The 12,805-nt window shown below is 43.8% G+C and overlaps 1 protein-coding gene across 1 annotated transcript in view; it reads left to right on the top strand.

Moving 5' to 3' along the window:
• LOC127080689 (uncharacterized) overlaps nt 1-9,550 on the top strand; it is a 59,891-nt gene extending 50,341 nt beyond the window's left edge. The window contains exon 3 of the mRNA XM_051020998.1: nt 9,484-9,550. Coding sequence (XP_050876955.1) covers nt 9,484-9,550 — 67 coding nt within the window. The remainder of the gene's footprint in view (nt 1-9,483) is intronic.
• Nucleotides 9,551-12,805: the final 3,255 nt, after the last annotated feature.

Here is a 12,805-nt window from a genome sequence, read left to right as displayed (position 1 = left end):
GCATGGAAAATTCCACAAAAATTATATCCTAAACAGAGGACATTCAACAAGCTACATGTCAATTTTCAAGCAATTTGGACTGATGGAACTATGGGAATTAATTAAACATGTCAAAGCATGCAAAAACACAACCAAATGAAGCTACAAAATGTACACTAACTTCAATCAAATGGTAAACAGTGACATTACATGGGAAATTAGTAGGACCAAAGCCAAATGAAAGCTACACATGTCAGGAACTATTCTACCAAATTTCATGGTCATATCATTCATCATGCTCATTCTATGCACAAAATAAGGCAAACTAGTTCAAAGGAAGCACTAAGCCTACGAACAGAATTATTGCATTCAAATTCACATTAAAACAACTTTAGAAATTCTCAAATAAATTACACCTAAACAGGACCTAATCCAGGTATGGCACACCAAATTTCAGCTTAATTGGGCAAATGAAACCATGTCAATGAAAATCAACAAAAACAGGCACAATTATAGGCTCCAAATCACAATATCAACACATGCTTCCACTTCAAAAATTCATAACTCAATGAAAATAAAAATAAAAATGGATGAGACCAAAACAGGGAGGTCCTAACATGTGTCTTCTACAAGCATATCAAATTTCATGACCATACAGTACCATATGAGCATTTCACAATGAATCTACCAACCCATGTCACATGGATTTGCAAATTCAACCACCAGAAATGAAAAATCATGATCAATTAGAAAACACAATGAACAATTCCACAAAAATTCACAAAGGAACCTAACATGTTAATGAACATCCATACCAAATTTCAATCAATTCTAACAAGGATAGGTCATGCAAAAAATTTCCACAAGTTGGCATCATAAGGTGTGACACAAATTGTCACACCTAAGTTCAAAAAATTGTAACTCAAAGGCCAGGTATCAAAAAATCAAGAAATTTACATGGAAATAAGCATCAATCAGTCAAGGATCATCACAAAAATTTTCAGCCATTTATCATACAATATGAGAATTTCATGATCAAATTAGTCTAAGGTATCAAAATATACACATGTGGAAGAAACCCTAGGTCAAATGAAAAATATTCCATGCACAACTTTGACCAATAGGTCAAAAATCATCTACACTCAATGACAAAGTCAACAACACAATTTTCACATTTTTCTGATTTTTCTATATTTTTCTACGAATTTTTTAAGGTGCTAAAGTATTTTTTTACAATTTTTTAGAATTAATTAATTAATTAATGGAAATATTGAATAATGGCAGAAATGTAATTAAAGAGGCGGGGGCGGTAAACGCCCAATTTGAATTTTCAAACTGGAATCTGGATCAAACGCGTCTATCTCCTTCGTTCCAAACAAGAAATTTCCCAGAATTTTGAAGAACATCCAAGAACACCAAATCCACAAATCCTAACCAAAACGAGCGATCTTATAGTCGTTGGAACCGTTACAACATGTAGATCACAAATCTCAACTCCAATTAACCTAACAATTACTAAATCTCAAGAATCAAATGAGTTAGGGTTTTAGATTCAAACTTCGAGTTACGATTTCTCACGCTATAGTCAACCATTCGCAATTCTAAGAGTATCCTCATGATCTACATGACACGACCTACACCACGCACACAATCATGGATCAAAAGCTTGAGGTCGAATTTGGACCTACCTGCTATGGCAGTGGTAGCTCGCGTGTCCTTTGCGCGCGTTCGGATGAAACAGTAGCAGAATGATGCTTCGTGAAGTGGATGCAGCTCGCGGTTTGGCTCGAATCTACCTCTATCACTCGCAATCTTCAAACACCATAGATGAAGCTCCTTTGGACAGTGGAGTTTGGCACGGCTATGGATGCTACCAGCTGCAAACAGATGAAGTTTTTGATGATGCAAAATCAATGCAAAAAGAAGAATGCAAATTGATCAAGGTTTTGTGGAGGTTTTTGGATTTTGGTTCTTGTGAGTTCTTGAAGATTCTAGAGAGGATTGTGATGATTTGATCCAAATTTTGGTGAAAGTGAATTCTGTTATGTTTAGGAAGAGATTAAGCTTATATATGTTAGCTTTAATCATGATTAATCAAGGTAATTAACCAAATTGGCAATGTTAAGCTAATTGTGCATTTTCCTTCAATTTGGCCAAAATGCCCTCTCTCCAAATCAGTTCATGTAGCAGCTCAATTTTGGTTCCAACAAGTCCAAAATACCATATGTAATGTGTAGAAACAAGTTTCATTTCAATAGGCCATGTATCTTGCAATTTCACTATGTGGTAGAAAAATGCCTAATTATGCACTTTCATTCTTCAAGCCAAAACTCAAATTATGAGGCCTAGCCATGAAATGATGGTTCAAACACATTCTAAATGCCATTCCTGAGGTGTTACAAAAAGTCCCATCTCAAAATTCCAAATATTTTGACATTTGGACAATTTTGCCCCTGATCCAATTTAACAGTCCAGTTGAAAAAGTGACTTTTTGCCTTGGCCATTTTTGGAAACATCCAATGATGCACCCTCGAAGTACATGTCAAATGGAGTTTGTGCATATAAAGAACTTGCAATTTGGACAAAGTATGTGGTAGTTATGGCCTCCTGATTACGGGTCTTTTCTGAAATTCACTGAGCCATATCTTGTCAACCATAAATTGGATTTTTGAGTTCTTGGACTTTTTGGAAAGGTGAGAACAAGATCTTCAACTTTCATGTTGGACAAAATTCCATTTGAAGCTTGTATGATGAAGTTATCTTGAGGAGAATAAGTTTCCATTTTGGGCAGCTGAAATCACAGGTCCACTTGCCATTTTGGGAAACTGTCTGTCTGACCTCAATTCCTTCAACCTTGACCTTTGAAATGTCAAATGAAGTTTATATAGACATGAATGAGACCTTTCTAACCAATTCCAATCATCAAATCACTGATTAAATGCACAGTTGACCACAGTTGACCACAGTTGACTTTCTAGGGTTTCTGGTTGACTGAACAATGACTGGTGACTTCTGAACATCCAATCTTTGGCCAAACCACTTCAAAATGATCCTTGGACCATATGAGCTTGAAAAATCAACCCTAGGGCTTTGTCTCAATGAAAATGGCACTTGCTTGCCTGATTGACTGGTTCTCCTGATCAGTTGACCTGATTCATCAACTGAGCTTGCACTTGGGCACATGGACAATGCAATGTTATGCAGTGGACATTGTTAATGCTATGACCTAGTATGCAATGAATGTACACAATGGTAGGGTGCAAATTTGAGGTGCTACAGCTGCCCCTATTCAATCAACTGGGAACCCGAATGGATGAGAGCCATGGCTGTCAGACTTTCAGGGTAAACAGGGATTGAATACCAAGAACCGTAGAAATTTGCACACTGCTGGGAATTTTTTCTTTTTCTATTTTCAGGGTACAACCACATCCAAGCATCGACACACGATGAATGGGAACAGAAATCATCTCAACTAGACGCCAACGGACAACCAGGAAAAACTCAACGTTTACCGAGACCAACAGAGAGGTAACCCATCATCATCGGATGAATGGAAAGAGATATACAACCATACGTCAGCGGACGGAATGGGAAAAACTCAACGTTTACCAAAACCAACGGAGAGGTAACCAGACATCATCGGATGAATGGAAAGAGATATACAACCATACGTCAGCGGACGGAATGGGAAAAACTCAGCGTTTACCAAGACCAACGGAGAGGTAACCAATCATTAATGAATGATTGGAAGGATAGTGATACAACCATACGTCAGCGGACGAAATGGGGAAAAACTCAACGTTTACCAAGACCAACGGAGAGGTAACCAATCATTAATGAATGATTGGAAGGATAGTGATACAACCATACGTCAGCGGACGAAATGGGGAAAAACTCAACGTTTACCAAGACCAACGGAGAGGTAACCAGACATCATCGGATGAATGGGAAGACTCGACCAGACGTCATAGGACGAAAGGGAGAAGCTCGACGTTTATCGACACCAACGGAGAAGGAGAAAACTCAACCAAGACGTCATAGGACGAAAGGGAGACTCAACCAGACGTCATAGGACGAAAGGAAGAAGGAGAAAACTCAGCCAGACGTCATAGGATGAAAGGGAGACTCAACGTTTATCGACACCAACGGAGAAGGAGAAAACTCAGCCAAGACGTCATAGGACGAAAGGGAGAAGGAGAAAACTCGACCAGACATCATAGGATGAAGGGGAGACTCAACGTTTATCGACACCAACGGAGAAGGAGAAAACTCAGCCAAGACGTCATAGGACGAAAGGGAGAAGGAGAAAGCCACTTCACAAGGGAAAGGCACCACAACCGGAAACCGAATAGGACGTCTACTGGGAATTCTGGCTGGGAAATCAACCAGACATTAATGAATGAACTGGGAATGGGGTATACAATCAGACGTCATCGGACGAATGAGAAAAACACAACGTTTATCGAAACCAACGGGGAGGTAATTCCACTTGGGGAAAGGTACAACTAGACGTCATAGGACGAATAGGAAAAACTCGACGTTTATCGACACCAACGGAGAGGAGAAAACTCTGAGGGGAATCATATGGTATTACCAAATGATCTGTAGGGAATAAGCAACTAGACATCATCGGACGACTAGGAAAAACTCGACGTTTATCGACACCAACGGAGAGGAGGAAACTGGAGAAGATCCTGTGGGGAAAGATATCAACTATACGCCAACGGACACATAGGAAAAACTCGACGTTTATCGACACCAACGGAGAGGAGGACTCTTCTAGGGAGAGCGAACACAACCAAATTATCAGCGGATAATTGGGAAAAACCCGACGTTTATCGACACCAACGGAGAGGAGGAATGCTCTTCCCTAGGGAAGGCAGGACGACGTTACGAACATCGAAAGATGATGTTTACAGACACCAAAGAATACCAGACACTACGCATGACTGGGAAAGCACCGAAAGATGGTGTTTACCGACACCAAAGAAACAACACACGCGGGTGCTGACAGGATACTGACATCTACATGTCTGGGCAAGACTGAACACTTGCGGGGGTCTCACTGGGGAACAAGGTCACGACAGCGAGCAAACAGGAAGGAACACCAAGGATACCGGGTTGTAGGTATGAAACAGGTGACCGACCAAAGCGTGAATTGGTTTGTGTTCCAAAACACTCAACATCCTGAAGAGGGCTAGAAAAGCAGTCTTGTTAGAGGATGGACATTCGATTCCATAGGGAATACGAATCTTACTCGACTGGGGAGGACGACTTCGACCCAAGAGCGCGTGAGATAGATTACCTATAGCCGTCAAAACGTAGATAATAGACTCGCATGGAAGATTATCCATAACCGGGTTGCAGGTTGTTAAATGGATAAACGACCGACATCATCCTGAAGAGAGCGAAAGCAAACTTGTTAAAGGATGGAAATTCGATTCCACAAGGAATACGAATCTTACTCTGCTGGAGAAAACAATCAAAAGACTGACCAGAGAGTGCATGAGACATATTATCTATAGCCGTCGAAACGTAGATAATACACTCGCAGGGAAGATTATCCATAACCGGGTTGTAGGTTGTTAGATGGATAAACGACCGAAAAGAAGGGCATCGTGTACCAGGAACAGGTATGCAAAGATGACCAATCAAAAGAGGATAAAGTTGCTAACTCGGAGCAAGTACCCAAAAGAAAGGGAGAGACCCACTGGGGACAATACTGCTTGATCAAGGCGAGTATCCAGAGGGGAAAAGAATATCAATACCGCAAACCGGATACTGATAACTGCAAAGAGGGGATTACATCTACCGGTTAGTAGGCAGAAAACCACGGAAAAGTAACCGTCATCAATCATGATGAGAACAAAGGGTTAACTCCACCAAGGGGAGAACGTGGGATTTTACAACTACCAGCTTGTGGGTAGAAAACCACAAAGATAGGACTTACAACTACCGGTTTGCAGGTAGAGGCCAACCGACAGAATGAACCACAAAGGTTACCTCTGCTAGGGGATGAAAGTGGGATTTTACAACTACCGGCTTGTAGGTAGAAAACCACAAAGATAGGACTTACAACTACCGGTTTGCAGGTAGAGGCCCACCGACAGAATGAACCACAAAGGTTACCTCTGCTAGGGGATGAAAGTGGGATTTTACAACTACCGGCTTGTAGGTAGAAAACCACAAAGATAGGACTTACAACTACCGGTTCGCAGGTAGAGGCCCACAAATCCCGCTGAGGATAAGATGAATGAGTGCCGGTTCGTGAGCAACTATTCATTTATGCCCCAGGGAAAGACAGGAGACAGCCCAAAGAGGCCAATTCAGGATCGATCCCAAAAGGCATACTGAAACAAGACTCATCCTAATGAGGAAAGAACTCAATAGGGAAAACCCATCCCGAGGGAGGGGACGGAAACAACCGTCATCCACGAGGATATAACTCAGTGGGGAGCGCAGAAGGGAATGACAGACACTTTCTGCTTAAGGGGTCAACTCTACATGGAGAGATCAGACACACCCACATCTGCTAGGGGAAAAGATCCAAGTTGGCAAGATGCTACCAATTGGGGAGTAACAATGCTGGGGATACCCGCTCGACTAAGGAGTCACTTGTTGGGGAAACACCCTCTCTCAACCCTGCTGGGGAACCACATTCTGAAATCGATCCAAGCGATGCTAAACTCTTTCCAACAATCCTATCTTGGTCACCACGGCCTCGGGCTAATGGATATGCTTGCAATGCAGATGCATGAGTTTTTTTTTTTTAGCGCAATGCCCCATGATTATAGAAATGCTACGCCCTAGTGATGCAATATGCTATGCTTATCTACATGATGAATGCATAAAAACACGTCCCCTCCAGAGACAACACTGGGGAACTCCAGGAACCGCGCTGAGGATCTCATTACTAAGTCAATTTCCACCCTGCTGGGGAAAGACAAACCTTGCTGGGGATGACCTCCATCGAACCCGAACTGCCCGGGATTACTCTGCTAGAGGAGGCAACCAACGCTTATCTCTACTGGGGATGATTTTCTCCGAACCCGATCCGCTTGGGGACCTCGCTGAGGGAAAACCATCAACACAAACTCTGCTGGGAAGACAGCTTCAGACTTGGAAAACAACCACAACTCCGATGGGGACACGGTAACCTTCATGCTTGCTGAGGAGGCACTGATCTCAAATTTGTTAGGGAACTAACACTCTCACACCCACTGGGGATACAGCCTATTGGGTACGGAACGCCTGTCCAGTCGTCGAACAACGTCATCCATCGTCCACCCACAGTGTCAGCTTTCCACTTTTGAGAACTCCCAGACTTGCCTGGACTTTTCTGATTCATCCCACGAAGATCAAATTCCTGGGATTCATACAAACTTTCCAGTCCTTAGACTTTGAAGAGTCCTCTTGGTTAACTTTCCAGGATCGTCGTCGTAATCCTTCACCGTCCTTTCATTGTTCGTCTATCCCTTGCCCCTGGTTGGACTCTGTGGGGATTTCTTTTGCCAAAAGGGTTCATATCACTACCTGCCAGTGAATGAAGATATCTCACAGCACCTGCACAGGAGATTGTTAGATAAAAGCGTGCCCCAGGCGTGCCAACACTTCAACATCTAAGTCACTCCAACTTCCGAATAAGATTTCCAGATTTCAATCTTATAAGCATGCATCGGAAGGGACCTCTATGTTTCAAAATGCAAGTATTCTTTATCAAAACGAACGGATGTTTTCGTAATCAAAGCGGTAATGAAAACAAAAACAAAACTATTTGACTGAACACACACTTTATTGACTGAAACAAAAAAATGGCTCAGAATTGAGCAACCCACAGGAGGCAAACCCTGGAAAGAGGTGATTGCGTATAAAGAACAAATCTATCCTATTGGCAATGCGGAACCGTGATCTCATCGGGTTCCAACTCGGTTACACCTCATATGTCCTCAAGACTTTCCTCACTTTCGGCCTTCTGAACAAGACGCTTCCAATCGATTTCTGTCGGAGACTAGCCGAGTCATATCTCAAGCACACACGATCATGCCGGATGCAGTTGTTCGTTTCAATCCCTCTTTTGCCTGGACCGCCCTTTTGGGTTTCAGTCCACCGGGATACCCTTTTTTGCCCAAGTCGCCCTTGTGGGGTTTTCGACTTGCCGGGTGTACAGTTTTTTCATTATCCCTAACTTTTGCCCGAACCTTTTCTCCTTTTTCTTGGTTTGCCGGGATGCCCTTTTTTGCCTGGACTCTGTTATTCTTTTTGTCCAGCGGGTCTCTTTCACGAAGTATCTTCTAACTGCGTCCACATTCACATGGGATGGAAAATCTTCATCATTCGTGGTCGTCAGCAACAAGGCTCTGTCAGAGAAAACCTTCTTGACCACGAATGGACATTCATAACTGTGTGTCCGCTTGCCCCACGATCGTTGAGGAGGAAGGATCCTTTTCAACACCATATCTCTCATGATACCCACGAGGTCCAACTTCTCGGTTAACAACACGCTTCATTCACTGGGCACAACTGCCCCGCGACAAATAACTGCCAGCCTCTTTTCCTCAATCAGGCTTAACGCGTCATACTGAGTCCTTATCTACTCATCCTTTTCAAGTCTACGTCCAACGGGACTCCATGACGAAACCTGGGTCTCAAATGATAGTGCAACTTTCATCCCAGACCCGAGTGAGAAAGGCGTTGCCCCAGTAGATGCACTTACCGGAGTACGACACTCAGGATACCAACTTCGTACTCATCCACCATCGTTGGTGCTTTCAACTGTTATCGGGGAAGCACTAGCTCATTCTCTTTAAACTCTCCCCATCAGACATCAGAATCCGTTCGGATTCAGGGTCAGGCCCCTCCTCCGGGATCGGTCACTCTCAATCTTTCGATTTGATTACCTCGAGATGTCCTCATCAGGGACTTCAGACTTCCTTGGTTGAGAATCATCGATGGGTTGTTGGGCGAGATAAACATACAATACCCTCCTCTTGATTGCTTTCTGGGAGATGTACTGGTTATCGTATCCAGTCGACGCCATTTGCTCTTTCGCAACCCGTTCGTTCAACGCCATCTCCTCAAGCACATACTTGATCAGATCCATTTTGGACATCCACAAGGTGGTATGAACCAGCATACTGTCTCAGTCGGCGAACGGCCTATGCCAAAGTACATCAAGTTTTCTCGAATAGTGAGTGTATTGTTTCACAGTCGATAAACTTTTTGCTTAGGTAAAATGCATGCTCTTTTCGACAAGACTAGTCATGCTGACTCAATACGCCTCATAGACCCCTTGAAGGCTGTCAAGTACCAGATTAACAGTTGTTTCTTCCAAGGAAGGTATCAGAATCAGAGGTTCCTGCTACTCATTTTTTTTCCATGCCCCTTGGCAGTCATCATTCCACCTGACCATTTGATTTCTTTTCTCTCTTTTTTTTTGTTTGTTTTTGGTTCAGGCGTTTCTTGTATTGTTTTTTCTTTCTTTTTTTTTTTTTTTTTTTTTTGCAGGATCGACCTTGATTCCTCTTGTTTGCCCACAACAAGCCTCGGCAGCTCACCGGACAACACTCCATAAGTGCACTGACTTAGACTCAACAGTATGAGTTATCTCAACCGGTCAAACAACTTGATCAAGTCCACCGGGATACCCTTTTTCTGCTTGGGACTTTGTCATCATGTCATCAACATGGCATTCGCTTTCACGATGAGTCATATCATGAAACAAAGTCACCGTAGCCCTTTGATCCGTGGCACCGACCCTCTTCTTCACTAGAGGATAGTCTTCTCTTGATGGTAGCTCGTGCCCCACGACATGGGTATTCCCCCCTGGTGTATCTTGATGCAACCGGTGAAGATATCAACCTGCTCTTTCAACAGGGCTACCATTATGTTCTTGACTTGCCTCTGAAGCGGCCTCAACTTTCATTTCCCTTCTGACCTCGGCGGTACTTGGGATTACCATCTTGACTCGCTCCTCGCATGGTTGAATCACCTTCTCCTCTTGTTTCAACAACCTGGCTATTTCCAGCAGATTACAATCTTCTTCGCCTTTTTCTTCGGCATGATAGCTTGGATTGTCGAAGTCATATAGAGGTGTAACCAAATTGTTATCGATGAGATCAGGAGGGTAATCACTTTTGTGGTTGGAACAAGACAAGTTCAAAAGAAAAACGAAAAACATTGCCATTTTTATTTTTTTAAAACTGCAAAAAATGAAAGACAGGGAACACCGCTTTTGATCACAAAAACATCCATTTATTACTGATGCAAAATGTTGCAAAATGAGACACATGAGGTGGCCCTTACAATGGACCAGTACGTTTCGGGCAAAACGTATGGCTTTCATGCAAACAAAATTAACACAGAAAAACTACTCTTCTGGATGAGCGACAGTGATGCTTTTGGAGGCCTTCCAATCGCCTGGTACGCACGACTTTATCCACAACTCGAGCTCGCGGTCGCGGTCGATCTATTCACTCACGGAACAAGCATGATCAGAATTCAGCATTCCTGCACTGACGAAGATGTACGGTGGACGACATCCTCTGTTTGGTCTAGACGACTCTTGATCTGGATAACCAATCCCGTACATGTCTGCCTTCACCACTATGTCAATGATCCTTCCCCAACCTCGGGCCTCTTGGTTTTTCACCACTTCCAGAGCTTGTTTATAAGAAGAAATGGACAACTTCCTCTCTTTCTCAACAACAAGAGCGCTCTCCACCTGTACGGTTTCGATTGCTTGACTGGGCGTTTCAAGTATTTCACTATCCATTTCCACTTCTTTCATCTTCCGGGTCGTATTTCCCATCAATGTACACCCCCTCTGTGGCAACGGCCGCGCAACAATCATCAATAACAGGGAAAGCTCCATCCTGCATCGGAGGTTTTGGGACCATAGCCGATGGAACCTTTAACTGACCTTCCTCAGTCATCTCTATTCCTTTCTTGGTCTTTTTCCCCATCTTCATCTTTACAGGACCCTTCTTGGGTACAGGGTTGACACCCCCATCCATGATCTGTGCCAAGATGATGATCTTTGAGTCCACCATGTCCTGGACGACATGCTTGAAAGCCCTACAACCCTCAACGATGTGCCCGGGTGCCTCAGAATGGAACTCGCACCTGGCATTCTCATCATAGTGTGCAGGCCTCTTCTGTTGTGCTATGGGAATCAGAATCCTTGGCCGGACTAACCCCAAATCCCTCAATCTCCTGAACAAAAGGGTGTAGGTCACAGGTGGTTCCTCGAACTGACGCTCCTCCTTTTTCTTCTTCACCTGGCTCCTAGCTCTCAGTGCCTTCTGTTGAGGTGGTAGTTGTTGCGGTGGTACAAGTGGATTACCAACAGGAGCGGTTACAGCAGCAGCATAAGGATGATAACGATCCTTACTGCGTTCTTTCTTTGCTGGCACACCGCTTGACTCAACCTCTTTTTTGAGCGGACCACTACCAGAGAGTTTCTTCACTACAGAGTCAGAGGGATTTGTCACTTCGGATGATGGAGCTTTTCCCTGAACTTTCTCCTTGATCATCCAGCCCTCAATCCTTTCCAACCTCTCGGCCATGGCTTTCTGCCCCAGGGCAAGCCCTTGCACAATACCGAACAAATCTCTCACCATCTCTTTCAGTTCGAGGATATCGGCGTTGGGAGGATCCATCAGCTCAGATTTGTTGCCCCTAGCAGGATGTCTTAGCAGACGAGCTATGCGCACCGGTTGACACCTACAAAACAGCAAATGGGTTAGTATGACTCACACATGCAATGTCTATCCGTACTAGGAAAATTCTGTCCTTGGATTCCGGTTTCATCGAGACAGATAAAATTTTATCAACAATGACATCTGGATGTCTCTCAACCTGAATCTCTGTTAAAAATAATGGACCCTGAGTACGGACAGACATGAGTTGAATGCAGATGAATGCGAAATGAGACCAATGCAAATGCATGAATGCAGGTCGCTGTGCCACCAAGTCATCTGAAGACCCATTCTCTGAACCAGTCACTGTCAACTGAGTCACCATGAATCCGACTTGGGGAGTTCCGAAATAAACGGAACTGGAGATTACATCACTATCATCACAGGAACATCCACTGACGGATGACAGTCAGATCCTCTGAACAGGTACTCTCAAATTCAACCCGGGGATCCGAAATAAACGGAACCCGTTGACAAACCACGGACAGAACTCCGGCGTCCCAGAAATAAATGTCCATAATTCACAGTCACCATTAGTGCCAAGAGTCACCAACAAGTCACCAACAAGTCAGCAACAGTACCTGTAATAATCATCCCCTCCCACTCACGGGTGTCATCTAGGCCAGGGTAAGGTCGAGAGAAACGCAGGATAAACAACCCTTTCAAGAATATCATCCTGTGCACACCCGATGTATGCACCGATAATACCCCATCAGAGTCTGAACTACTCGTGATATCAATGTTCCGCTAAGTGGCGTACACCACCCGCTTCCCATGAATCACTCTATTCCTAGGTTTCCTAGATTGCACTCATAGCCTGGGTATTGGGCCTTTTACCTCGAGTAACTCCCACCCCAAACAGAGAAACACAGCCAGCACAGCATATGAATAGGAATGAATGCAAACATAAATGCAAACAATAAATGCAAACAGTAAATGAATGAATGCAATAAATAACAGCAGATAGCAACCAAAACCCTAACCTAGAGAGCGCTAGGAGAGACTCGCTTAGGGAAGAAGGACCAGCACAGGTCAACTTCTCTAGTCGTCCCCAGTGGAGTCGCCAGCTGTCGCATTACGCGAAAAACCGGCGGGAAAACAAGAACAACAGAGCCGCCACCGTGCGTTAT

The sequence above is a fragment of the Lathyrus oleraceus genome, chromosome 5 (assembly GCF_024323335.1).
Source record: "Lathyrus oleraceus cultivar Zhongwan6 chromosome 5, CAAS_Psat_ZW6_1.0, whole genome shotgun sequence".
Classification (NCBI taxonomy): Eukaryota; Viridiplantae; Streptophyta; class Magnoliopsida; order Fabales; family Fabaceae; genus Lathyrus; species Lathyrus oleraceus.
This window is presented reverse-complemented; position numbering and strand designations above follow the sequence as displayed.